This window comes from Schistocerca nitens, chromosome 2 (genome assembly GCF_023898315.1).
Source record: "Schistocerca nitens isolate TAMUIC-IGC-003100 chromosome 2, iqSchNite1.1, whole genome shotgun sequence".
NCBI lineage: Eukaryota > Metazoa > Arthropoda > Insecta > Orthoptera > Acrididae > Schistocerca > Schistocerca nitens.
In genome coordinates this window covers 182,717,695-182,744,843 of record NC_064615.1, presented here as the reverse complement: position 1 = coordinate 182,744,843, position 27,149 = coordinate 182,717,695, and the positions used below count along the sequence as shown (strand labels likewise).

At 41.1% G+C, this 27,149-nt stretch overlaps 1 protein-coding gene across 2 annotated transcripts in view; it reads left to right on the top strand.

The window, feature by feature from the left end:
* Positions 1-1,207: 1,207 nt before the first annotated feature.
* Positions 1,208-27,149, top strand: part of LOC126235864 (tetratricopeptide repeat protein 39C-like) — an 84,823-nt gene continuing 58,881 nt past the window's right edge. Inside the window, exons 1-3 of one of the 2 annotated variants that reach the window (XM_049944765.1) lie at positions 1,613-1,730; positions 1,856-1,918; positions 12,534-12,671. In XM_049944765.1, coding sequence (XP_049800722.1) covers positions 12,543-12,671 — 129 coding nt within the window. In that variant the 5' untranslated portion in view covers positions 1,613-1,730; positions 1,856-1,918; positions 12,534-12,542. Of the gene's footprint in view, positions 1,731-1,855; positions 1,919-12,533; positions 12,672-27,149 lie in introns of both variants that reach the window. The other variant, XM_049944764.1, reaches the window with a different exon arrangement.

Here is a 27,149-nt window from a genome sequence, read left to right as displayed (position 1 = left end):
ACTGACATCTCTGCCGAAACTACCCCAAAGACTTTTATGGGTACTGTGCATGGGTTGCTGTCCTCTCCGTGTTATAGCTGATCAAGGCTGCCAGTTAGAATCCACCGTGTTCCAGGAATTGGCCAAACTGTGCAGCTTTAAGCCACACCACACAATCAGCTATCACCACACTAGTAATGATGTGGTAAAATGGTGGAACGGAACATTAAAGGCGTTGATAATGTGTCACCAAGAAAAATGGACAGAAGCATTTTCTTTACTCAGCTTAGACCTCTGAGTGTCATACAAACCTGGTATTGGTGCATAAATGGCTAAAATGGCTTATAGGGAGTCTCTATGCATTCCAGCGGAATTCTTAGAGCTAGCATCACTATCTGACACAGCCGAACTTCCACAGTTGTTGCAGCAGTTACTAAACCCTTGCACCAATATCCACTGCCCGTACACTTCATACGACGGCAATCATCAGATGTTTGTGTACCTTCATACGACGGCAATCATCAGATGTTTGTGTACAGACTTGCACAGCTGTTCACGTCAGATTGCCACTATAGCCGCCGTACACTCATTCTTTTCCAGTGTTGGAGATCACACAGTGGATGGCCTATACAATGGCACACGCTTGGAAGTATCCATTGAACATGTCCTACCGATATCTATTTTACCCTTACAGCTCCCGGGTACCTCATTGACACGTCACATCACAAGCAGTTCAAATTCACCAGATCATACTTCCCAGACACCAATCAATCCTGCCTCACAAACTTGTGGACCTACATGTGAACTCTCTGTCAGGCTTAGTTTTGTTATCTTTACACAAAAATTTAAGCTCAGTACGACCCCTTTTAGCTTCTTCCGGAGATCGTTCTTGTATGCATTCATCAAGAATAAGAAGTTAATTCTGTATGTTCTAAAGCTATATGCATTATTCGTCGGTGTAAGCTAAGATACCACACTCAGTTTTTTCTCAAACGAACCAAGGGGACAACATAGAACTTCTATAGAACGGTGGAACTATCGTCAAGGTCCTGTAGCTAGCCGAAGGAGACAATGTGTGCGTGTGTATAAGAGAAAGATTTTGTAAAGGATCTATGGATAAATAAAGAACTAAAATATTCTGATAGTGATCGATAATATCAAAGTTATAGTCTTACTGTTCTCCAATGGTTTTATCTACGTTAGAATATCTTTGGCAAGTTTATGTTACTTTCGGCTTGTTTGACAGAAGAGTATGTCAGGCCAAGTAAACAAACGTCGTTGTAATATGTCAGCGTAATTTGATACATGGATGTGTTAACAAGTTTGAGGTCATACATCGCACAGTACGACATAAATTACATGCTTGTTGACCAGCAGAAATTAAATGCTATTATGATTTGAAGACCACTTGCCGAAATGATCAACGTCTATGTAGATTTTGCTGGTGAACCTCATGCCGTATACTGATATTGTATTCATATTATTAAGAGTACCATTCAACACAGAAAACAGTTAACGCTACCAATGTCTTAATCAAATCTATATAGTTTGACAATAGTTCGGTCCCCGTAGCTGGTAAAATACAACGGTGCAGAATGCAAGTGAATGGTAGGAGTGATTACAACTGGAATTTGGCGAGGGAAGGAATTCAGTTGCTTCTAAATAATCGAATTACAGAAGCTGAACAGTTGTTTGGTGAAAGGAAAGACAATGTGCAGATGGCAGCGGGCTATTGTTTCGTTACTTTCATGGTGAGTACTGATCTGTAAAATAAGCCTGCCTCTGGCCTGATTTTTGTAGATGTCATAGCAGCAGCGTTCCGTAGCGTAGTCGATGTTCATCGTATAATTAATAAACATCTGCTTTGGTGACACAGCCCATCCAGTCGTGACTGGCCAGTGACGTATCATTTGCCATAAACAGGAGCAATAGAGTTCAGGTACATGCATAAACGTAGACTTTAATATTGTGACATTAGTGCAGTTACTTAAGTTATCACGTTTACAGTTGATTCATGATTATCTTGATTTCATTTTAAGAATTTTTGATAAGAAGAGATTGAAATCTTAATCCAAGTTCATTCGAACCATGAATATTAAGTCACCACGCCAGTACGAATTAAATAAGAGGTTGTGATAATAGAATGACAGAGATAAATATGCATTTAGAATGATTAGATGAACATTTGCTTTATGTTGCTGTGGTAGATGATTTAGAAGAAACAGACCTATAGAAATAATTAAAATAAATTAGGTAGATGTATTACGGTATATTGATAATTTCTACTTATGGTCCGTCTGACAGCAACTGAATAAATCACAATTTTAGTGTCATACATGTTTCGCCTTATTTTCTGCAAGGCATCATCAGTGGCAGCTTGCGTGGACAATTTTTTACATATTACGCTCCTGTTGCATTTTAGGTGGTGTTCTTCTTCTTATGAACGCCAATTGCGGTTTTTTTCCCCACATTCCACAGCACTGTGAACTGAACACTTGCTTTAATGCAATGTTTTGGTTTCTGTTGCCGACTCGGCAACTGTAGATTAAAACTGAAGAAACTGCAAAAAGGTGGGAATTTAAGGAGATGGGACCTGGATAAACTTAAAGAACCAGAGGTTGTACAGAGTTTCAGGGAGAGCATAAGGGAACAATTGACAGGAATGGGGGAAAGAAGTACAGTAGAATAAGAATGGGTAGCTCTGAGGGATGAAGTAGTGAAGGCAGCAGGGGATCAATAAGGTAAAAAGACAAGGGCTAGTAGAACTCCTTGGGTAACAGAAGATATATTGAATTTAATTGATGAAAGGAGAGAATATAAAATTGCAGTAAATGAAGCAGGCAAAAAGGATTACAGACGTCGCAAAAATGAGATAGACAGGAAGTGCAAAATGGCTAAGCAGGGATGGCTAGAGGACAAATGTAAGGATGTAGAGGCTTATCTCACTAGGGGTAAGATAGATACTGCCTACAGGAAAATTAAAGAGACCTTTGGAGAAAAGAGAACCACTTGTATGAATATCAAGAGCTCAGATGGAAACCCAGTTCTAAGCAAAGAAGGGGAAGCAGAAAGGTGGAAGGAGTATATAGAGGGTCTATACAAGGGCGATGTACTTGAGGACAATATTATGGAAATGAAGAGGATGTAGATGAAGATGAAATGGGAGATACGATACTGCGTGAAGAGTTTGACAGAGCACTGAAAGACCTGAGTCGAAACAAGGCCCCGGGAGTAGACAACATTCCATTAGAACTACTGACAGCCTTGGGAGAGCCAGTCCTGACAAAACTCTACCAGCTGCTGAGCAAGATGTATGAGACAGGCGAAATACCCTCAGACTTCAAGAAGAATATAATAATTCGAACCCAAAGAAAGCAGGTGTTGACAGATGTGAAAATTACCGAACTATCAGTTTAATAAGTCACAGCTGCAAAATATTAACACGAATTCTTTACAGAGGAATGGAAAAACTGGTGGAAGCCGACCTCGGGGAAGATCAGTTTGGATTCCACAGAAATGTTGGAACACGTGAGGAAATACTGACCTTACGACTTATCTTAGAAGAAAGATTAAGGAAAGGCAAACCTATGTTTCTAGCATTTGTAGACTTAGAAAAAGCTTTTGACAATGTTGACTGGAATACTCTCTTTCAAATTCTAAAGGTGGCAGGAGTAAAATACAGGGAGCGAAAGGCTATTTACAATTTGTACAGAAACCAGATGGCAGTTATAAGAGTCGAGGGACATGAAAGGGAGGCAGTGGTTGGGAAAGGAGTGAGACAGGGTTGTAGCCTCTCCCCGATGTTATTCAATCTGTATATTGAGCAAGCAGTAAAGGAAACAAAAGAAAAATTCGGAGTAGGTATTAAAATCCATGGAGAAGAAATAAAAACTTTGAGGTTCGCCGATGACATTGTAATTCTATCAGAGACAGCAAAGGACTTGGAAGAGCAGTTGAACGGAATGGACAGTGTCTTGAAAGGAGGATATAAGATGAACATCAACAAAAGCAAAACGAGCATAATGGAATGTGGTCGAATTAAGTTGGGTGATGATGCTGAGGGAATTAGATTAGGAAATGAGACACTTAAAAGTAGTAAAGGAGTTTTGCTATTGGGGGAGCAAAATAACTGATGATGGTCGAAGTAGAGAAGATATAAAATGTAGACTGGCAATGGCAAGGAAATGGTTTCTGAAGAAAAGAAATATGTTAACATCAAGTATAGATTTAAGTGTCAGGAAGTCGTTTCTGAAAGTATTTGTATGGAGTGTAGCCATGTATGGAAGTGAAACATGGACGATAAATAGTTTGGACAAGAAGAGAATAGAAGCTTTCGAAATGTGGTGCTACAGAAGAATTTTGAAGATTAGATGGGTGTATCACATAACTAATGAGGAGGTACTGAATAGGATTGGGGAGAAGAGGAGTTTGTGGCACAACTTGACCAGAAGAAGGGATCGGTTGGTAGGACATGTTCTGAGGCATCAAGGGATCACCAATTTAGTATTGGAGGGCAGTGTGGAGGGTAAAAATCGTAGAGGGAGACAAAGAGATGAATACATTAAGCAGATTCAGAAGGATGTGGGTTACAGTAAGTACTGGGAGATGAAGAAGCTTGCACAGGGTAGGGTAGCATAGAGAGCTGCATCAAACCAGTCTCAGGACTGAAGACCACTACAACAACAAGAAGACACTTTTGCAGCCATCATCAGAGCTGTTTGGCATTTTTCTGGATAATTTTGTTCCAATCCATGAATAGGAGATCATTATGACTGAATAACTACAATGAAAGCTGCTTAGAATAACACAATAGGAGATATATCAAAGTTTTAAATTGTGCCACGCTGTAAACCTACAACGTATTTAATTTAACTGCATACAAGGACACTTTTATATTATGAGACAGTGTGGATCAAATTAGCAAAACAGCACTGGGATGATTTTATCAAATAGATGAAAAATAAAATTAGCATGGTAATTCCAACTTATAGATCCTGTAGGAAAGAATTTTAATTCCTGTAGCATTTTGAAAGAAAGATTTGCCTTAAGACAATTGAGTTTGTTTAAATATATGATCGGGATGGGTAGAAATGAAGGAAGCTTGTCACACATGATTGCAATATTGAATGGCAGGAGAAAGAGAGACTGTGTTTAATAAAGATTATTAAGTTCTAAATTGTGTAATTAGACACAGACCAACATTATAAATAGCAGTGTAAAATAATAAATCTCTTTAATTGAAGGGAAAGAACACTTTCTTTTGATCTCATTTAAATACATCCAAATTTTATTTTTCCTCCTTGCATCAGTTAAAGACATTACTGGCATTGTTAGGAAAGAAATAAAGGGTATGGATATTAATTTGGAAGGTAAGACAGTTTTCTTATTCAATTTTTGTTTTGTGCCACACTTAACAAAATGAAATGAAAGGTTTTATTATGAAGCCATTATTGATCACCAAGTTTCTCAAGTCTAAATATTCTTAGTTAATACCTGACCAAACTGTATTATAGGGAGAACTTTTCTAAGGTTCCTGTTGTTTATAAATAAGACGTTTCAAAAATCTGTGTCAACCATAACACAGCAAATGACAGCGACTAATAATCCACAAAAATTACTTTATCATCATTGTGTTTGGTTTCTTCTTTGCTAAAATCAAATATATAACAATTCATTTTGATAATATTGGTGATAAATATTAATAAAATAATAATCTTTTCAAATTTAAAGATGAGTTCATCATCGCATGTGGCTGCATACCGACCGACTGAAACATCCTGGGAGGTATCAAGAGTATCTAAAAAATGAAATAGAGAGACATGCCGAAAAAAGACAACAATGAAAAAATAATCTTGGAAAGAACACCCCACAAAGCAAACAGCAAAAAGAAAAATTAAAATTGTGTGAAAGGAAAAAAAAACGTAAATATCGGGAGAGGAAGAAACAATCCACGATTAAAGTCAATGATAATGAATATCCTAACAAAGCTTACCCATGTTGACAATCATTAGACAAACAATGAAAAAAGTCAAGAAAGCATTACCTAAGAGCCTTAGTAAATGGGGAGCTGTGGCCAGACAGTTAAATTTAGAAATGGTATGAGATGCAAAGAAATTTTTAAAGAAAAAAGTAAATGTGACATCAAGTTGCAAAGAAATAGATGAGAAAATGATAAATTTGTATCAGAGAGATAACATTAGTCGTCAAGAACCAGCGAAACATGGTTTGTGTTCAGTCAAGGCTTCTGGATTCACATCAGTGAAGAAGCATTCTCCTTATGCCTATCTCAGAAGCACTCTCTCTTTTCATTGAAGATATCCCTGGAGTTACAAAGTGAAGAAATCCACATTCTTTACATGAAGTTCTAAACATGTTTTGCCATATTCAAAAATGCCTCACAGTGTCTCTGAAAATATCATCCAAACATGGAATTTTTGCTTTCAAGCCTTTATGGTGCATTAACAGAAAAAACATATTCCAAGAAGTTGCAATGAACTTATTAGTGCTGGAACATGTGATCAGCAAATAAAGATTTTATTAATGATCATTGTGAATATTGTGATACACGTGTATTTCAAACTTTTTTTGTAGAAAGCAACTTGGAAAAGCTTGCAACTTTACGCCGGTGGGAAGCAAATGACTCAGGTTACCTGAAAAATCCTCAAATGTGAGGCAGCCAGTGCTAGAAGTCTCGAAACAACTTCCTTTCTTTAAAAGACATGTTGTCATAAATAGATAAATTAAATTTGATGAATAATTAAGTAGTTTTGCAAGTGGACTTTGCAGAAAATTATTAATTGATTTCTCAAGATGATATCCAGACTGCTCACTGGTCCCACAACCATCTTGCTGTTTTCACTGCAGTTGCTTGGCATAAGAAATTATCCTGTTGTATCTGATGATTTGGAACATGGTAAAGTGGCAATTTGGGTATATCTGCAAGTAATTCTTTCTTCCTTAAAAGAAGAGTATTCTTGTCTCAGAACAGTGAAAATTTTTTGAAGCATTGCAGCTGTAGGGAAAGTGGTACCAGTGTTATAAAGTGTTATAAATGGTACATAGAACATGAAAGACAAAACCTTACTTTATTTGCTGGACAGAATTACATTGTGATCTACACCGGTCAGAGGTTTGTTGATACTAAAAGGTCACAGATATTATAATTCACTCTACTGCACAGGGCAGCGATGTCTTTTTCTTCAATCAGAGATGACGTATAGTCATCACATTGCCATAGAGCCCCCCCTTTGACCATAGTGCAGAGCACAGGAGAAGGGGAAGTGTTGCGAAGAGGTGAGGTGTCGGTGTTGATCTGTTGTGGGGCAATGACTACAATGACGCCAGAGACCTTGTAATCTCTGAGGCAGACAGGAGGCCTCCTGGGGAAGGGATCATCAGACAGAATGGGATTTTCACTCTGTAGCGGAGTGTACGCTGATATGAAACTTCCTGGCAGATTAAAACTGTGTGCCCGACCGAGACTCGAACTCAGGACCATTGCCTTTTGCGGGCAAGTGCTCTACCATCTGAGCTAACGAAGCACGACTCACGCCCGGTACTCACAGCTTTACTTCTGCCAGTATCTCGTCTCCTACCTTCCAAACTTTACAGAAGCTCTCCTGCGAACCTTGCAGAACTAGCACTCCTGAAAGAAAGGATACTGCGGTGACATGGCTTAGCCACAGCCTGGGGGATGTTTCCAGAATGAGATTTTCACTCTGCAGCGGAGTGTACGCTGATATGAAACTTCCTGGCAGATTAAAACTGTGTGCCTGACCGAGACTCGAACTCGGGACCATTGCCTTTCGCAGGCAAGTGCTCTACCATCTGATCATCAGACAGGTTGTGCAAAATGCTAGCCAGGGGGCAATGATCCATGTAAACAGTAAGGGGTGTATACCCTGTGCTCATCTTGAAATTAGTGGATGAACTCGTACATGGCAAGTAGCTCACAGTCAAAGGTTGATCACTTATCCTGTGTGTCTGAAAGTTTACAAGAGAAAACCGCAGACGTTGGGAAATGCTGGTTACTTCCTGTTGTAACGTGGCACTGATAGTGAGGTCACTCGTATCCACTGTTACAGCAAGGTGGGCATTGGGAGACAGATGAGTCAGTGTAATAGTGTGTAGTAAGTCATCCTTGAGTTTCTCAGAGGTGGATTGCATAGGAAATGTGTACTCGAGGTGGAGTCTGGCATTGAGGGGTTCATCCTTGTGTCATAGCAATACGGTCTGGGTGCATGTGGGGAGTTTCAATGGCCACAGTGTCCAGAATATGCAGTCGGGCATCAGCGTAGGATCAATCTGTATTTGTAGGCATCACCAGAGTGAGGCTGGCGGATTTTCTCTGAAGGTTTCTTAGTGCATAACTACATGTTGCTGCTGTTCTGGGGAGCATGAGAGGCACTGGAGCAGCAAAGCCTTAGTCATTTCGTATTTGTTGTGAATGGGTGCTACCAGGAATAGGTCGCTGTTGAGGTGGCCAAGTAAGGTCATAAATCTTGCATAATCACCATCAATCCCATGGGCAGACATCAAGCACTTGCGTAGAGCAAACCATACTGCCTGACAGTTGGTATAGAACGGGGGCAATTAAAAATGAGGCAATGAAGCTGAATGGTGTGGAGATTGTCCGTGGGCTGTACAAGCAGGACTGGCCAGAGCATGGTGCTGATTAACACGGCCAGCCTAGGAGTGATAGAGCATCTAATATGCGGTTGCTGCATCTTGTTGAAGTGCCTGTTTGGTGGCGACGTGGATGGCACGGACGTCACATCATACGGAGCATAGACCTTGGGCAACGTGCCGTACTGATGAATCGGTCGTTGAAGCACTGCTTCCATTTCATGCATGCCCCTCAACTATGTATGTAACTATGAATACAAAGAGAGAGAGAGAGAGCGAGAGATTCGGATGACACATTTTTTGCATTGGAACTCCAACCAAAACTATCAACTTCCAATCTAACCCAGGCAGTAGCTTATGCTACAGGACAGTATGCCAATACAAATATTTTTTTAACAACAAAAGCTTTTTGCTGTAATAAATGTGATGGTTTTACCAACCATCAAACTTAGTTTTAGCTTACATTGCTTCTCTCAATGACCACTATCTCCACAAAACCTCTTTAGGTGTAATAAACAATGACACCATTTTGCCAACTCACAACCAAACTGTCACCTTTAAACCTTAATTAGTTCTTGGTTACAATGCAGATTAGTACAGTGTGACAACTGAGATTACATATTCACATTCTTTGGTGATTTTCTAATCGAATTCATTGGCTTTGTACTAATGAATTCATTGGCTTCACCAAATTGTGGCCTATCAACCTAACCTAGATCTTGGGCTACAGACTGCTAGATTGCTCTGTTACCCCAACCAACTGTTCTGTTCTTTACCTGTGTGCACTTGTAGATGTCACACACCACATCATTATGTCACAGAATGAAGCCAACACCCACTATTGGTAGTTTCAGTTCACCCAATATTTTTGTGAGTAAATAGACACTGTAGTTATCTTGCATATAATATACATTTAATAAAATATATTGTACATAGAGTGTTTAACTATTAATATTAGTCTCACCTGATGTGAGGATAAAATCAGCTTGAGGCATGTTGAAATATGTATTCTATCATGATGCTTATGAGTGTATAAAGAAGTTTCCCCCCCCCCCCTCCCCCACTCCTCCCTGTCCCCACTTATGAAGCAAAACTGAAAATGATTGCCGTTGCAAAAGCATGCAGTGCTACCACTTACATCTATGACTTTCTTTAACTTGTAAATTAATGTGTAGTGCAAAGAAATAATTTTGTTTGTTGTGTTTCTTCCTCGTTTCTCATGTGATTATTGTTATTTTGGCAGATTTTAGTTACATGCATACAACTTGTTAGAAATACAAAAATGTCTGATACTAGCCATCAGCTTTGATTTTTGGTCTAGCCATCAGCTTTGATTTTTGGTCTATCAAGATGGTGGATACAGCCACATAACCTCTATCCAATTTGGCACCCATAATGTCACAAATTCATTGCAATTAACAAAAGAGAAACAAATTCAAAATTTAATCATAATAATTTCGAGACAAGCATGAGACTAACAGGACATTCACAGAAATTGGGAGGGCGGGAAATTGGATGGGGAGAAACAAAACAAATGACATTACATAACCTGGCACATGCACTCAAACAAAAAATATGCAAGAAATCATTAATGCCAATATTACGTAAAGGTCGCATAAAAACCACACAATTCAGTATTGTCACCTTCAATTAATCTGATTATGTGAACTGAACTATACTCAACTGGATAACCACAATAGGCATCGAAAAAATGTCCCTCCTAAATAGCCACAGATGTTAGCGTGCCACTTCTGCAATTCAGGTGGTGCACCAGCTCAAGGTCAAATCAGCCCGCCCGAAAAAAATTCCATTCTGGGGAGGGGGGAGGTTTACAGGGATGGTGACAGGAGGGGCATCCAGTCCCCCAATAAAATTAAGAACATCAAATCTGATAATAACCATGCTGACCCCATGTGGGTATGGAATAAAGGCAAATAAAGAATTAGGTGGGAAATTGAACTTTACAGTCCCAGTGAACAAGTGAATCTGCAAAAGTGGTATTGAAAAAGTCTGTAGAGAAATAGCCAGACCTTGCTGTAAATGCTGGTATCAAAATCTTCACTTGACCTATATAGCTGGAACAAATTTCACAATACCCTTATCCCTAAGTAAATATTATTGACTGCCACACCCAAGCCACAAATTCATTTGTTGATTCATTAATATTAATTACATATAAAACCAAATCACAAGCTGCTACACCAAATAAAAGTATATGAAACACTTTGAAACAAACAAAAAAACAAAAAATATGTACTTGCCAACCAAAATCTGCCATCACACACAAAAAAATCCAGACTATTGAAAAAAGAAAACTTAAGAAAACATCTGGACCTTGAGGTAGTGAAATGTGGGTAAGAAATACATCTACTGGTATAAATCATAAAAATTGCTATACAGTGTGCTTAAAATTATATTTTAAGAGAAATATACAAAATATGTAGTAGTTGTTGGCAACGGGGGTGTTGACTGATGAGACATCATGGCAGAACAAATGAGAAAATAGCATTTGATTAACATTGCCATGACAAGAAAATAAATAAATGCAGTGGCAAAATGAAATATAGTTAAGAATTCTGTAATATAAAATGGGATGCTCTGTGAAATGTAAGTTGTACTCTTAGTTCTTGGCTAACCACCACCTCTGAAATATGGTCATTCTATAGCACCCCACCAAATATTGTGATTCCTGCTTGTGAACAACATCTGAACCTTATAGTTAGACTTTGCACTATGTTACAGACCGATCCATCGCCACTCCCAATTTTCTTCCATTCACATTGATTGGCTTCACCACCTTACCTAGGCTATAGGGTGTGCTACGATCAATCAGGCACCATGTCCAATTTTTTTCTATGCTAGTTCATGCATTACTGAAAGAGGCACCACTTCCATCAGTTTGTGACACTAGTTCTTACATAATCTGCAAGAATTGCTTCTACAGTCCCCATTCAACATTGGCAAATTTTCTTTGACCCTAATTTATACTTAAGTTTAGCCAAAAAGCCACTACTCATTAATGAACAGAACACTGAAACACAAAACAAAAAGACCCTCTATCCTAACCTCTCTGTATCACAATCTGCCCATCAAAAAACCACTCACCCATCAATCCCCAACACAAAATACAAATAAAAATAAAATTAACATAAATTAAATCATACACTCCTTCAAAATAAGCGAGAATAAAACAAAATCAAGCAGCAACTTTTGTCAGCTTCATGTATTTACCACATTTGTGGCACTATACAAATTCATCCACAAGCCATATAGTTGCAGAATGTCAATGGTACTGGTCATATCTTCACCCATAGCAACATTCAGTGAATTTATTTGTCATATCCATGACAGCTACTAACAGTTCCAAACCACAAAACAAAGCATTCACCACTATCTAGCTTCAATTGCAATCAGTCACTAATAACAACACGATGAACAAGTTTTGAAAGATCGTAGTTGTGATTGGTCTTTTCATTTCAAGTGACCAATCACAATTACAATCTTCCAAAATTATAATGTCATTCTCAGTGAGTGGCAATGATAAAATATAGGTGATTCCTCACAGCTAAAGCACACCGTTATACCTAGAAGAAGGCCATTGTTAACAATGGCTGAAATGTTGCTTTCTCCATTTTTATACATTATGATGTGGTACAATACTCGGAAAACTTTTATGGTAACCAATTCTGATTGCAGAAGTACACATAATTATGTCTATATATTTTGAAACATTAAAATTCAATAGTAGAGTGCCATGATGTACTACCAGATGCCATCTTCATGTACACACCCTATCCATAATGTCACAGAACACAACATTGTTACATCATGAGTCAAAGTTGATGCCTGTATTGTATGTTTCTGTTGAACCATGTTTGTAATCATATTTAGGTAACTAATTTGTTATGTTCTTTTATCTCTTGATGTAGAATGCACTGATGACATTTGAAGAGGAAAAACTGCAAGAGTCCTTACAAACTTTGCGTGATATGGAGAAACGCTGTGCTCAGGACATTGGGTGGCTGAAGACTGTAAAGAATAAAGTTTTTGGCAGTGATACAGGAATGGTAAGCTTATGTAATATCCCTTTACAATTTTGAGCCTTGGAAACAAGTACAGTGCTGGGTGAATGTAACATAAATTAAACTCAATCAATTTACTTAGATGGACACTGCTATGTACACAGCAAATGTATTGCAAACATTTGATGACACGATTGAGGAATAAGATGTATGTACATTATTATTTAATTACAAAGAGTGCATAAGAATCTAAATGCTATTTGTTAGTGCTGTTGTTTTGTTAATACAGGCACACTTATTCAATTTAAATGTGTGAATCGGCAAATTATCCTAATTATGTCAAGGGAAGTCTTTGTAGATAGAAGTGAAACAAAATAAAAATTGAAAGAATTAAGAGCATCAAAACTGTATGAAAGTTAACAGTGATTATTACATAGTTACACGTGGTGTCCCACAGGGAATGGTCAGTATTCAAGAATACGACAGGAATGGTCATTCAAACTGAAAAAGCCTAGCAAACATGGGCTTTAAAGTGCATAACTTAGAGCTATGAGCTCTTGTTCGTTTTTGCTACTGTGAAAAACATCTCTTCTACTAAACAAGTGCTTGTAGCTCTTAAGGTATGCATTTTAGAGACCATGTTCACTAGACTGTTTTGTTTCAAATTATAATTCCAGTCATATCCCTGAATATTGACCATTTCTCCTGGCACAGCCTCTATATTTCAGTGGTGAATTTTGAAAATGTTTACTACTTCAACAGTGTCTAGTCATTGAGAACAGAACAGCACTAGGCAGAAGTTACTTACAGAATGGAAGAGTGAAGAGGCCATTGTGAATCTGAGCCTGATAAAGTGTTGGAGGATGTAATGTAGAATCATAATTTTATTGTCTCATAACATACATAATTGACTTAGTGTACAGGAGACTCACCAGCTTATAATCATAATACACTACTGGCCATTGAAATTACTACACCAAGAAGAAATGCAGATGATAAATGGGTATTCATTGGACAAATATATTATACTAGAACTGACAGCTGTGTGTTTGTAATATTGGGTTGGTGCATAAGTTCTTAGTGTTTTTCTGCAAGATTAATAAACACAGCAGATACACATAACAGAGTCTTTAGCACCAATAATGTATTCTCCTTCACTCTTTACAGCCATCTGCTAATACTGGGGCACCTTCTTGTGATTTTGGCTTAGAGCATGTAGTACCTATATATCCAATTATTGAACCTCCCCCATTGCATGCAAATGTTGCACGATGGTGGAATGATCACAGTGTGTCACATTTGTGAATACTGATGTAGATTGTGGATTAATGTCTTTAAACAATCTTAAAGAAACCCTGAAGATCTTCGTGAATGTGATGAGTCACTAATGTCAAAACACCTCTTTACAATGAGAAAATCATTTTTTTTTAATGCTATGTACTGTGGTATTAGCCTCATACACAGCACAAAAGTTTCTGGCTGCCTCTGCTGCTTTTACCCCTGTATTGAACTCAAACAGGAGAATATGTTGGAAATGTTTTGATTTCTCCAATTGGCACTCCGTTTTCTAGCAACCACAGCTCCACTGTCTCCAAATGACAATATGTAAACTCAAATAGTAACAGTGAACTACAAATTAAACAATGACAATCAGTAAATAAACCCATAGCAAGCAGAATACCAATGTGCAAAACAAAAATGCTACAAACTTATGCACCAACTTGATATTTAGCTTTATACCATTTAGATGGAACCAGGCAGATAGGTTTTGTAGAGTGTTAATGACATTTTCAGGCATTTCTTCTGTGTTTTTATTTTCTGTCAGTACTGATGTATCATCAGCAAATAACACTTAATGATAATGTATGTTTGTGGGTAAGTCATTTATGTAAAAAAAGAAAAAGGATTGGGCCTAAGTTTGAGCCTTATAGTAACCCTTTTGAAATATTCTCCACTTCAAGAAGTACTTTCCTTTGCTGGATATTGTGATAATCCTTTGCTTTCTCTTTGTCAGAAATGACTTACACTGCTGCAAGGAACTACGCGTAATTCTGTATTTTCATTTTATGTAATAGTAAAGACTGGTTGATACAGTTGAACACTTTGGATAACTCACAGATGATTCCCACAGTTTTTTTTTTTTTTTAGTTGTCTAAAGTTAAATTAATCTTATTCGTGAATTAATTGATTGCATAAATTATATTTTTGGCATTTTGGGAGATAAATTGAATTTTTGAGATCACACTAAAATATCTTAGCACTCAAAAAGCATTGTCAAACAATGGAAAGTCCAGGGTGGAATGATGATGACTCTGAAGGGATAAATTGCTACTCGTGCTGCAGTTCCCTCTTCTAACCTACAATATATGATCAAAAGTATCTGGAAACCTGGCTGAATATGACTTAAAAGTTCGTGGTGCCCTCCATCGGTAATGCTGGATTTCAGTATGGTGTTGACCCACCCTTAGCCTTGATGACATCTTCCACTCTTGCAGGCATATGTTCAATCAGGTCTTGGAAGGTTTCTTGGGGAATGGCAACCCATTTTTCACAGAGTGCTGCACTGAGGAGAGGCATCAATGTATGTCGGTGAGGCCTGGCACGAAGTCGGCATTCCAAAACATCCCAAAGGTGTTCTATAGGATTCAGATCAGGACTCGGTGCAGGCCAGTCCATTACAGGGATGTTACTGTCGTGTAACCATTCTGCCACAGGCAGTGCATTATGAACAGGTCCTTGATTGTGTTGAAAGGTGCAATCGCCATCGAAGTATCTAGTGGATTGTGAAGTACATTTGTGATGTGAGTAGTTTTTCTCAGAATTTGCTTGGATTAAAAGTGATTCATAAAGGATTTCTGCGCCAAGGCATATCCCTTACAAGATCGACTCTAGGGAGACACCAAATTGTCCTTTACTGAGGCACAAGAGAGATCTTCCATTGTCCTTAAAGAGACACTAATATCACCTTCAGTTCTAGCATTGTACGGCAATAATGCTGAAACAGAACTTCACACCAACAGTAGCGGTTCTGGGGTGAGGCCTTTTAGAACATATTAAGGACAGTGTCGAAAAGATGATAGATTATGCTTCCAGAGAACTCTCCAATTCCAAAATGAACTCCTATACAATCGAGAAAGAGTGGCATGCTGTTTTTTGAGTCATCAACAAAATTCCAGCCATATTTATTCAGCAAACCATTCATTGTTGTGACGGATTGCCATCCTATACACTGGCTGACTAGCCTCAGTTGTACACAAAAGCAGACCTGAACCCAAGAGTGTTGACTACCTTTCAAGGTATTCTTTGGCAGAACACAGCACCATGGATGAAATCTGTCATTGCTGCATTAAATGACATTGCTGCTGAACAGAGGGTAGGTGTAGCAGTGCTGAAAACCATACAAGCCTTGAAGAATGAGAAACCGACCAGAGGAGGATTTGAGCTAATAAATAGAGCACTGTGTAACTGTGATCCAGTGGGCTGGACACAGGTGCTCCTCATGCCAGCTCATCTGTAGCCAGCTGTCTTGAAGCATTTCCATGACACTCTAACAACTGGTCACCTGGTATTTGTGAAGACTATACAGAATCAGATACAGGTCACTGGCCAGATCTCTGTTGATCGTTAGACTTTATGTAAGTCATTGTAAGGAATCCCAAAGACAGAAGCACATGCTTTGGACTTAATTCTAGCATCTGTTACTAATCTTGCCTGCCGCATCATCATCTCTGCATCAAATCAGAATCAACCGCTTGAGAAAGTTTCTGAACTCAACAAACAGGCATTGGTGGATAATAATCTGCACTGACTACTTCTCCTCTACAGTGTTACCTAAGCTGTGCTGACTGATGAAGCTCCAGAAATTGCGAAGTTCCTTTGTAGAAAACATCATTTTGAAGCATGGCGCAATCAGTGCTGATCTCTGACCGTGGAAAAATTTTTCAGACGAGAATAGTACCAGATATAATTTCGTGTTGCGACATCATATACAGGATGACAACTACCTACAATCTGCAGATGAAAGGTCTTGCAGAACACGCCAGTAAAACATTTACAGATATGCTCTGTCATGTTGATCTTGAACAGAGAGATTGGGATATAATACAAGCTGTTGTGACATTCGCATACAAGACAGAGAAGCCAGGCTCTATAGACTTCACACTGCGTGATGGTCAAGAGGCTGAAATTACAATGGATGTACTGTTCCAGTTTCAAGCAGATGATGTTCAGGATGACTACATGAAACACATCATCACCGGGACCAAAGAAGCGATGCAGCTGGCTTTGTATACAGATCCTGGATACCCAGGACAAAGACTCAGAGTGCTGTAATGGCAAACACCATCCAGTGAGATGGAGCCAAGGGGACTTGGTATGGACTTTTATGCCTGTGCATAAGTTATTAAAGTACTACTTTGAGCCTGATCATGCCCTTCATTGCTTTTTGGGTGTCACATATAAAGTTAAGGATTATGACCCTTCATCAAGAAGCCAAAAGCACAGAGACATCATCAATACAATCCATACGAAGCCCTACTACAGCCCAGATCAATGATGCGAGGTTCATGGAAACCTAAGACCTGCTCAACAAATGCGAAACTTTGATAGAAGGGGCTACATTTGATCATCATCATCATAGTGAAAAGCATGTAACAACACAACCAAAGCAAGAGGATCCACTAGTAGTGCCATACAGAGGGCCATTGACAAGATCTAGATTCAGGGTGCTGTAGTTGGGTCCAGTGAGAAGAGGACTACTGAAACAGTGGGTTGCTGCTATTCCAGGACCGGGAGCAATGCTGCAAGCTGTGATGCATGTAGTGTGATGCGGTGTAGCATAGTGTAGTGGTTAGCATTGCCGCTTAGCGCGCTAAGGCGTGTCGGCAGTTCAAACCTGACCACCAGCAATTATTTATTATTAAGTATTTATCGCATCTGGAATATTCATGAAATATCTTACGTTTGTAATGTTCTTATATTCTGTAATGTTTTATGTTGGTATAAATACCAGCATTCTGGGGTATTCGATGTTTGTATAAACAGTTGCACTCTCTGTCCAGGGGGTCAGTTCTATTCTGGCTGTGCATTAGTGTTCATAATAAATGTGCTTTCAGTGTTAAGTGTTGTACTTCATTGACAAACCTGCTTTCAGATATTGACTTGATTCTGGTTATAATGTGACAATATCAGTAAATTGCTGTCTCAGATTTATAAGATTTGTGTGCAGGAATGGGGAAAATTTCGCAATATTTTGTAAAAATGATTGACTTTCCATTGATAGCAAAAATCACTGAGTTCACATTATTTGGCACATTATAATTTACACAAAACTTGCCTGTCCCTAGCTGAAGAGCTATGGAGATAGTGTGTTTGTTGAATAGAGCAGAAACTCATAGTCCTCCGAGATTGAAACTGATGGTGCATGTGAGATTGTTTGGACAAGACTCAGTATCAACAGTAGACATAAACATAAAATTGGATCTTTCTAATGGCCATCAGGCTTGCCCCAGATCTAACGGAAAACTTGAGATGAAACCTCAATTTTCTCGTATATGTGTTCCCCAATCATACTGTCGACACTGAAGAAGACATCCTGTGAATGATACTAAATGCTTTCTCTGAAAACTATGTGAAACAGATAGTACAGAGGTCTGTATCCTCTGGCAATTAATAGACCAAATGTCATTGAGGATCTTGTACATTGAACTGGAATCAGTGGCAGTCATAGTAACAATGATAATTAAAATAGTAATTTTGCTCAACCATGTTGTAATTAGGCTTGTTGAAGTAAGATTAAACTGTATTGAGCCCACATAAACTGACATGCTTCATTCCCACTGAATTGTGACCTTTTTTTCTCCTCTCTTTTTGACTCATATCCTTAAACTACCGTCATTGCTGAGCTTCACAATGAAGACTTATTAAGACTTTCAAAAATATTCTGCAAGGTAAAATAAAGTTACAGTTAGTGTTGTCTATGGTCAGATCCAGCTACAAGTGCTGTTATGTTTAAAATAGCAGTCTGTTTTAATAGTTACACCTCAAAAAGTCCCTTGTGAATTATGTAGTAGCCTACAGGGGTCATTAGTGTGAAACAGCCGAAAAATAAACTCTGAGGAAATCACACCAACTGCAAGATACTGCATAGAAATTCCATTCCATTCTCACCTAGGGTAACCTCTCCTTGTTACTTTGATTTCTTTCTTACTTACGTTGTCTGAAAACTGAGAAGCTCATTCATCACGCGCTTTTTGCTATTATTGATGAAGCATCACCAGCAGTTACTTTGTAATCATTATGAGTAGACGATACTTTTCATCTCTATGGTTTTTATAGAATGAATGACAGAAAGTGCAGCTTATTTTACCATTTACATTGTGAAATCTCTTTCTTATCCATCATTGGGACAAGCGAGCACTATTTGATGCAGTTTTATGCTACCTTAGTGTTACACTGTGTACCGATGCATCTTCTTGTAGTCGTCTTCTTTTTTGTCCCGGCTTTTTGAGATCTGTTGATGAAGAGACACGATATAAAAAGTTCCTTAGTGATACAATGAAGTTACACAACAGTTGATGATTTAACTTTTGAAACTGCCAGTTTATTGGCATTTATGGAAAGAAAAACACTTTCATGCTCTCATGCGGTCAGGTGTAACATTTTGTGTGTGAAGTGGGACTTATTAATTAAGCTACATTAAAGTGTTGCTAGGCAACGTAATCAACACAGTGTTATGTGTCTCAATTTAAACTGAAGCTCAATATTTTAAATAAACTTTCAGTTCATTTTTGTCAAAATCAGTACTTGTCTCAAAATTAACTTCGAACTTAATGCATTAAGTCCGCGCATTGGAAAATATTGTATGCGATTTACAGGACAGCTCGATTACCCACTGGCATATAACAAATTTTAAATCGAGCACGCAAGTTTGTTTTCCCTATTGGGCCAAACGACTCTTTTGTAAAAACGTGATCTCATGTAAAGTCTAACTGGAACTGCCCCCCCCCCCCCCCCTCCTGCGGGTCTGGGAGTTAGAATAGGCCCGAGGTATTCTTACCTGTCATACAAGGCGACTAAAAGGAGTTTCACATGTTTTGACCTTTATGTGATGGTCTCCTGTAGGGTTTGACCCCCATTCTTCAAACTTTTTCCCGAAGAGCTTGCCAATTGGGGAAGGGTGCCTTACAAGGTGCATTGTGTCCATCGTGCATTGAGATCTTTAGCCCAGTTTCTCGTTGTTGCATTACAGTCCTACCCATTCTCCATCTCTTGGGCAAGGACACCTTCCTGGGTACGTTTTCCACCATGCACTATGTATGCAGTGTCGATTTCTGCATCGACGATGACCATGGACTTCTTTGCACCTGATACCCAGCATGGTAGCCAGTCCGTTGTGATAGGGCCACCATGTACCCTTTTGGTTGTAGCCCCCTGACCACGCAGGGATCGCTCTGCTGATGCCTGCACTGTTAATTCCCCATGTATGCCAAGGGCAGATGCCCATCCCCCTGGGGCATCGGGACTCCTGGCAATGGCCATCCTGGCAGGTGGCCTTCGCTGCAGCTGGGTGGTGCCCGTGTGGAGGGCCCCTGGTCGAAGTGGGTGGCATCAGGGTGGATGACACACGATGAAGCGTAGTCTATCATCTCTTGCTGGTGGTGAAACACCAGCAGTCCTCTAAGCGATCACGAGCTCAATTCAACGCACAGAAGAATGACCCCAAATCGTTCCCCTCCCTGGCCACACCATGGGAGGAATGTCAGGCTAAGAATGGCAGCGGATCTTATTCACCCCAGCACCTTGTATGTTTGAGAGCTGATGGGGAATCGTTCATGATGATGAAGCCTCAGTTTTTGTTGAGCATTTAGAGGACAAGTTTGGGGAGGTGGAGGGCTTGTCCAAAATGAAATCCAGGTCAGTCTTGATCAAAACAGCATCCTCTGCCCAGTCATGGGAGTTACTTGCTTTTAACAAGCTGGGGATGTTTCTGTAACCATCACGCCCCATAAGAGCTTAAATATGGTCCAGGGTATCATATTTCACAGAGACCTTCTTTTGCAGTCCAACGATGAGCTGCGTGCCAATTTAGAGCAGTGAGGTGTACATTTCATCCAGCATGTCCACCGGTGTCCGAAGGATAAACAGGTTGCCACTGGTGCCTTCATCTTGGCCTTTGAGGGTGATACATTGCCCAAGAAGGTCAAGGTGATGGTCTACCGGTGTGATGTAAAGCCCTATATCCCTCCCCCGATGCGGTGCTTTAAGTGCTGGTAGTTCGGCCATATGTCTTCCTGCTGTACTTCCAGCATCACATGCCGAGATTGCGGATGCCCATCACATCCCAGTACTCGATGTGGCTCGCCTCCCATCTGTGTCAGCTGTGATGAGCATCATTTGCCATGCTCGCCTGACAGCAGGATTCTCCAGAAAGAAAGGAAAATCATGGAGTACAAGACCCTGGATAGACTGACCTACACTGAGGCTAAGAGAAAGTTTGAACGCCTGCATCCTGTGCATATGACATAGTCTTATCCCACCGCTACAACAGTTCTGGCACCATCAGCTCCGCCAACCCAGATCACCTCTCAGAGCCGGAAGGCTGCACCTGCCCTCTTGATGGTGGGGGGCATTTCCCTCCCTGTTGCTCCTACACCATCCACTTCAGGGGCAAACCCCCCCCAACCATCAGGGACATCTGTCCTCACTTCTAAGCCAGAGAAGCATAAGTCTTCTTCGGCTTCTCTTGCTAGGAAGGGGTCCCTTGGGTCACTCCCTTCCCAGGTTTCTGCTAGTGGGAAAGATGACACCTGCCAGTGGCTGAAGAGCCCAAAAGAAGCTGGTCGTAGGGCTTCACGCTCATCCTCAGTCCCAGAGACTGAGCCATTGAAGTCCTCCCAGCCAGGGAAACCCAAGGAGCAGCGAGAGAAATCCATAAAGAAAACCCCTAAGACCACGGAAATTGCGGTGGCACCCACACCACCGCTACCTACAAGCTCTGCAGCTGAGGATGGGGTGGAGATTTTGGCATCTGCTGAGGGCCTAGATCTTGCCGGCCTCTCAGACACAATGGATATAGACTGCTCAGGCAATAAATCAGTGACAGCAGGTGACTCTGAAGCATAAACTGCCTCATTGAATGTTCCATGCCTTCCCAGTCTCACGATGTCATCCTCCAGTGGAACTGCGGCAGTTTTTTCCACTGCCTGGCTGAGCTACGGCAACTGTTAAGGTTTACATCTGCTATCTGCATTGCCCTCCAGGAAACCTGGTTCCCAGCAATGCAGACCCCTGCCATCCATGGCTGTAAGGGATATTACAGGAACCGTAGTGACTATAATAGAGTGTCAGGTGGAGTTTGCGTTTATGTCCTAAACTCGGTCTGTAGTGAAACTGTGCACCTTCAAATCCCTCTTGAATCTGTGGCTGTCAGAATAAGGACAACACAGGAAATAACTGTCTGCAGTGTATATCTTCCACCAGATGGTGCAGTACCCCTGAATGTATTAGCTGCACTGATTAATCAACTCCCTAAACCTTTCCTACTTTTGGGAGATTTTAATTCGCATAACCCCTTGTGGGGTGGCACCGTGCTTACTGGCCAAGGTAGAGATGTCGAAACTTTACTGGCCCAATTTGACCTCTGCCTCTCAAATACTGGTGCCACCACACAATCCAGTGTGGCTCATGGTAGTTACTTGGCCATTGATTTATCAATTTGCAGCCCAGGACTTCTCCCATCTATCCACTGGAGAGCACGTGACGACCTGTGTGGTAGTGACCACTTCCCCATCTTCCTGTCACTGCCCCAGCATCAGACCCATGGACACCTGCCCAGATGGGCTTTGAACAAGGTGGACTGGGGAACTCCTCTGCTGTCACCGCTGAATCTCCCTTACATGGTAACATCGATGTGATGGTTGAGCAGGTGACTAGCACAATTGTTTCCGTGGCAGAAAACGCGATCCTTCACTCTTTAGGGTGCCCAAGGTGTAAGGCAGTCCCTTGGTGGTTGCTGAAAGTTGCTGAAGCAATTAAGGAATGTCGGCGAGCTCTACAGCGGCATAAGCGGCACTCTTCCCTGGAGCACCTCATAGCCTTTAAACAGCTCTGTGCCCGTGTTCGACACCTTATCAAACAACAGAAGAAGGAGTGTTGGGAGAGATACGTCTCCACCATTGGATGCCACACGTCACCTTCCCAAGTCTGGGCAAAGATCAAGCGTCTTTTCGGATACCAGGCCCCAACAGCTGTGCCCATTGTTACCATAAAGGCGAGTTACGTACCGACGCAAACACAATTGCCGAGCATTTTGCTCGAGCCTCTGCATCAGAGTATTACCCCCCAGCCTTTTGCACACTCAAACGGCGGCTGGAAGGGAATGTCCTCTCATTCACTACACGCTGCAGTGAATCCTATAACGCCCCATTTACATAGTGGGAGCTCCTCAGCGCCCTTGCACATTGCCCTGACACAGTTCCTGGGGCTGCTCACATTCACACAGCCAAATGATTAAACATCTCTCATCTGACTACGAGTGACATTTTCTCGTCATCTTCAACTGGATCTGGTGCGATTGCGTCTTTCCATCCCAGTGGCGGAGAGCACCATCATTCCGGTGCTCAAACCCAGTAAAAACCCGCTTGATGTGGATAGCTATTGGCCCATCAGCCTTACCAATGTTCTTTGTAAACTGCTTGAACGTATGGTATGTCAGCACTTGGGTTGGGTCACGTGGCTTGCTGGCTCCATGTAAGGGCGGCTTCCACCAGGGTTGCTCTACCACTGATAATTTTGTGTCCATTGAGTCTGCCATCCAAACAGCCTTTTCCAGAGCAACACCTGGTTGCCGTCTTTTTTGACTTACGTAAAGCATGCGACATGACTTAACGACCTCATATCCTTGCCACATTTTATGAGTGGTGTCCCCGGGGACCACACCTGATTTTTATCCAGAACTTCCTGTTGCTCCGTACTTTCCTTGTCGAAGTTGGTGACTCCCTTAGTTCCATCCATATCCAGGAGAATGGAGTCCTGCAGGGCTCTGTATTGAATCTCTCTCTATTTTTAGTGGCCATTAACGGTCTAGCAGCAGCTGTCGGGTCCTCCGTCTCACCTTCTCTGTATGCAGACGACTTGTGCATTTTGTACTGCTGTTCCAGCACTGTTGTTGCTGAGTGGCACCTCCAGGGAGCCATCCACAAGGCGCTATCATGGGCTCTGGCCCACAGCTTCCAGTTTTCAGCCGCAGAGTCGTGTGTCGTGCACTTCTGTCGGCGTCGTAACGTTCATCCGTAACCCGCACTTTACCTTAATGACGATCCACTCACTGTAGTGGAGACATATCAGTTCGTAGGACTGGTATTCGATGCTCGAATGACTTGGCTCCCTGATCTCCGTTAGCTTAAGCAAAAGTGCTGGCAGCACCTCAATGCCCTCCGTTGCCTGAGCAACACCAAATGGGGTGCAGATCACTGTAAGCTGCTGCAGCTCTACAGAGCCCTTGTCCAATTCCGAACTGACTATGGGAGTGCGGTTTATGGTTTGGCAGTGCCTCGACCCTGTGCACCACTGTGGGGTTCGATTAGCGACAGGAGCTTCTAGGACGAGTCTGGTGACCAGCGTACTGGTGGAGGCTGGTGTCCCTCTGCTGCAGATCAGATGTGTGCAACTGCTTGCCAGTTATGCAGCACACATTCATAGTTCCCCTGAGCATCCGAATTACCGTCTCCTTTTCCCGCCTGTGGCAGTCCATTTCCTGCATCGGTGGCCCAGATCGGGGCTAACGATTGCGGTTCGCATGCAGTCCCTTCTCTCCGAACTGGAGTCCTTCCCTTTACTACCTCTACTTGTGGTCCGTTCACTTATGCCTCCATGGTGTACGCCTCGGCTGCAGCTTCGTCTGGACCTTTTGCATGGCCCTAAGGACTCCGTTAACCCAGCCGTTCTCCGCTGTCACTTCCTCTCGATTCTTGACGTGTTCCGGGGCTCTGAAGTGGTGTACACCAACAGCTCAGTGGCTGATGGTCATGTAAGCTTCGCATATGTTCATGGAGGACATATTGAGCAGTACTTCTTGCCAGTTGACTGCAGTGTTTTCACTGCAGAGTTGGCGGCCATATCTCGTGCTCTTGAGTACATCTGCTCATGCCCTGGCGTGTCATTTCTCCTGTGTACTGACTCATTGAGCAGCCTACGAGCTATCGACCAGTGCTACCCTCGCCAACCTCTGGTAGTGTCCATTCAGAAGCCCATATATGCCCTGGAACAGTCCCGCCATTCTGTGGTGTTTGTGTGGACCCCAGGACACATTGGAGTCCCTGGCAACGAACTTGCCGACAGGCTGACCAAACAGGCGACGCGGAAACCACTTTTCCGGAGATAGGCATCTCCGAAGCTGACCTGCGTTCTGTCTTATGCCACAGGGTTTTCCAGCTTTGAGAGACGGAATGGCATAACAGCATGCACAACAAACTGTGTATCATTAAGGAGACTATGAATGTGTGGAAGTCTCCATGCAGGCCTCACGCAGGGAATCAGTTGTCCTCTGCCGGCTCCACATTGGCCATATGTGGCTAACGCATGGTTACCTACTCCATCGCGAGGACCCACCTTGGTGTCACTATGGCTCCCAAATGACAGTTGTCCACCTCTTGCTGGACTGCCCACTTTTAGCCGCTCTGCGGCAGACTTTTAACTTTCCCAGCACCCTGCCTTTGGTGTTGGGCAACAATGCCTCCACAGCAGGTTTGGTTTTACGTTTTATCTGTGAGAGTGGGTTTTATACTTCTACGTAGGTTTTAGTGCATGTCCTTTGTCCCTCAGTGTCCTCTACCCTAGTGCCTTGAGGATGGAGGTTTTAATGTATTGCGGAGTGGCTGGCTTTCCCCTTTTGTTCTCGTGGTTGGCCAGCCACTGTGATCTGCTTTCATGTTTTACTCTCTTCTGTTTCTAGTGTCTCTCTGTTGTTTTCTTGTCCTCTTTTGTTCCCTTTAGTGTTCATTGCCTTCCCTTCATTCTTGTGACTTTTCCTTTCTTTCCATTTTATGTTATATGTTTTGTCTGTTTTATTCTCAAACTTGTGGCATTGTTTCATTAGGAACAAGGGATCCATGACCTCATAGTCTGGTCCCTTCTCCCACCTTTAAACGAACCAACCAATCTAACTGGAACTGGATTTGTGTCCATCCAAGTCAAAATTTAAAAAAAATAAGATTCATGTAGGTCAACGAACTGCACACATGCACTTTTTCACTCTAAGTGATAACTCGCCTCAGAGTAAAAGCCACACATAAATTCACACTTTTTTTATGAATACAAAAATCAAAACACTTTTATCTTAAACAGATAAATTATGGCATGCAATTACTAATTAAACATTTCCAATTCTGAGTAAACTTCAAGAACTTGTATTTCATAATCAATAAAATTTATCCCGAGAGAAACTATTAGTCTGCTAAAACGGATTCAGATTACAGTCAACTTGTGTCTGGACGACGACGTCACGAATTGACACTTGTTCGGAATAAATGAAATACCTGTACTGAAAAATACTGTCCGTTGAGTGATTTACTGACTTTTATAAAAAAAAAAAAAATGGGTACCCCTTGCATTGCTACAAGTGTTCACCCTTCAAGTGAATAGTGTGTTAGTTTTCGGTTCTAATCAAGCTGGAGACAAGACTTTCACCCATTCTAAGAAAGGGCCACTGGCGGGCAGATCAACAAACAGTTAAGAAATTCTAAGACAATTTCTCTTCCATAAGTTTTGTTGCTACCTTTTTTCTGTACTCTGTTGATCTAAAGGTGAAAAAGTTTATGAATTACACACTTGTTAGCACCTGCTTTCTATGTTTCTGTTATTTGTATTGACTTAATGTGGCACTAAATGATTTGTTATGACTTTCTTATGTGTCTACCCCTAACACTGAATTTGCATACTTTCATGGTAGTCCTTCCTGTAATGCTGTTTCATAAAGACTGTGGGTTTCATCTGTACACAAACCATTTGAAGCCAAAAGTGCATATTATCCTGCTAAATTATAACAATTTGGAATAGTTTGTTGTATTAAAAAAAACTGTTTTGTAACATCATGAAAAGTTGTAATTCATTTGTATTAGTAAGGTGCATACTAAACAGAGTTTTCTCATTAGTTTATTGAACATAGCATAGATAAGGTAGAAACCAGTGCCCCACATGATCTAAAACAGTTTCACAATTTTCAGATAGTTTTTTGATACCACACCTATAGTAAATATGTTGGTAGGACTCTGTCACCTTGTCTGTTATGCTGTGTTAACAGACAGTAAAGCTGTGCAATTCGGAATAACAATGAGGTGAAGGGCCTAACGAATACTGTCACCCACTGACATATAAAAGTAAAAGTGACACACAACCTAGCTTTTGGAACTGAAAGTTCCTTCCTTGGGGAGGAGAGAGAAATAGCTTGATGCTGGGCCCCCCTTTTTTTTATTATGACCAGCATTTTTGCTTTAGGTGCTTCTGGTAAAACTCCAGAGGTATCTG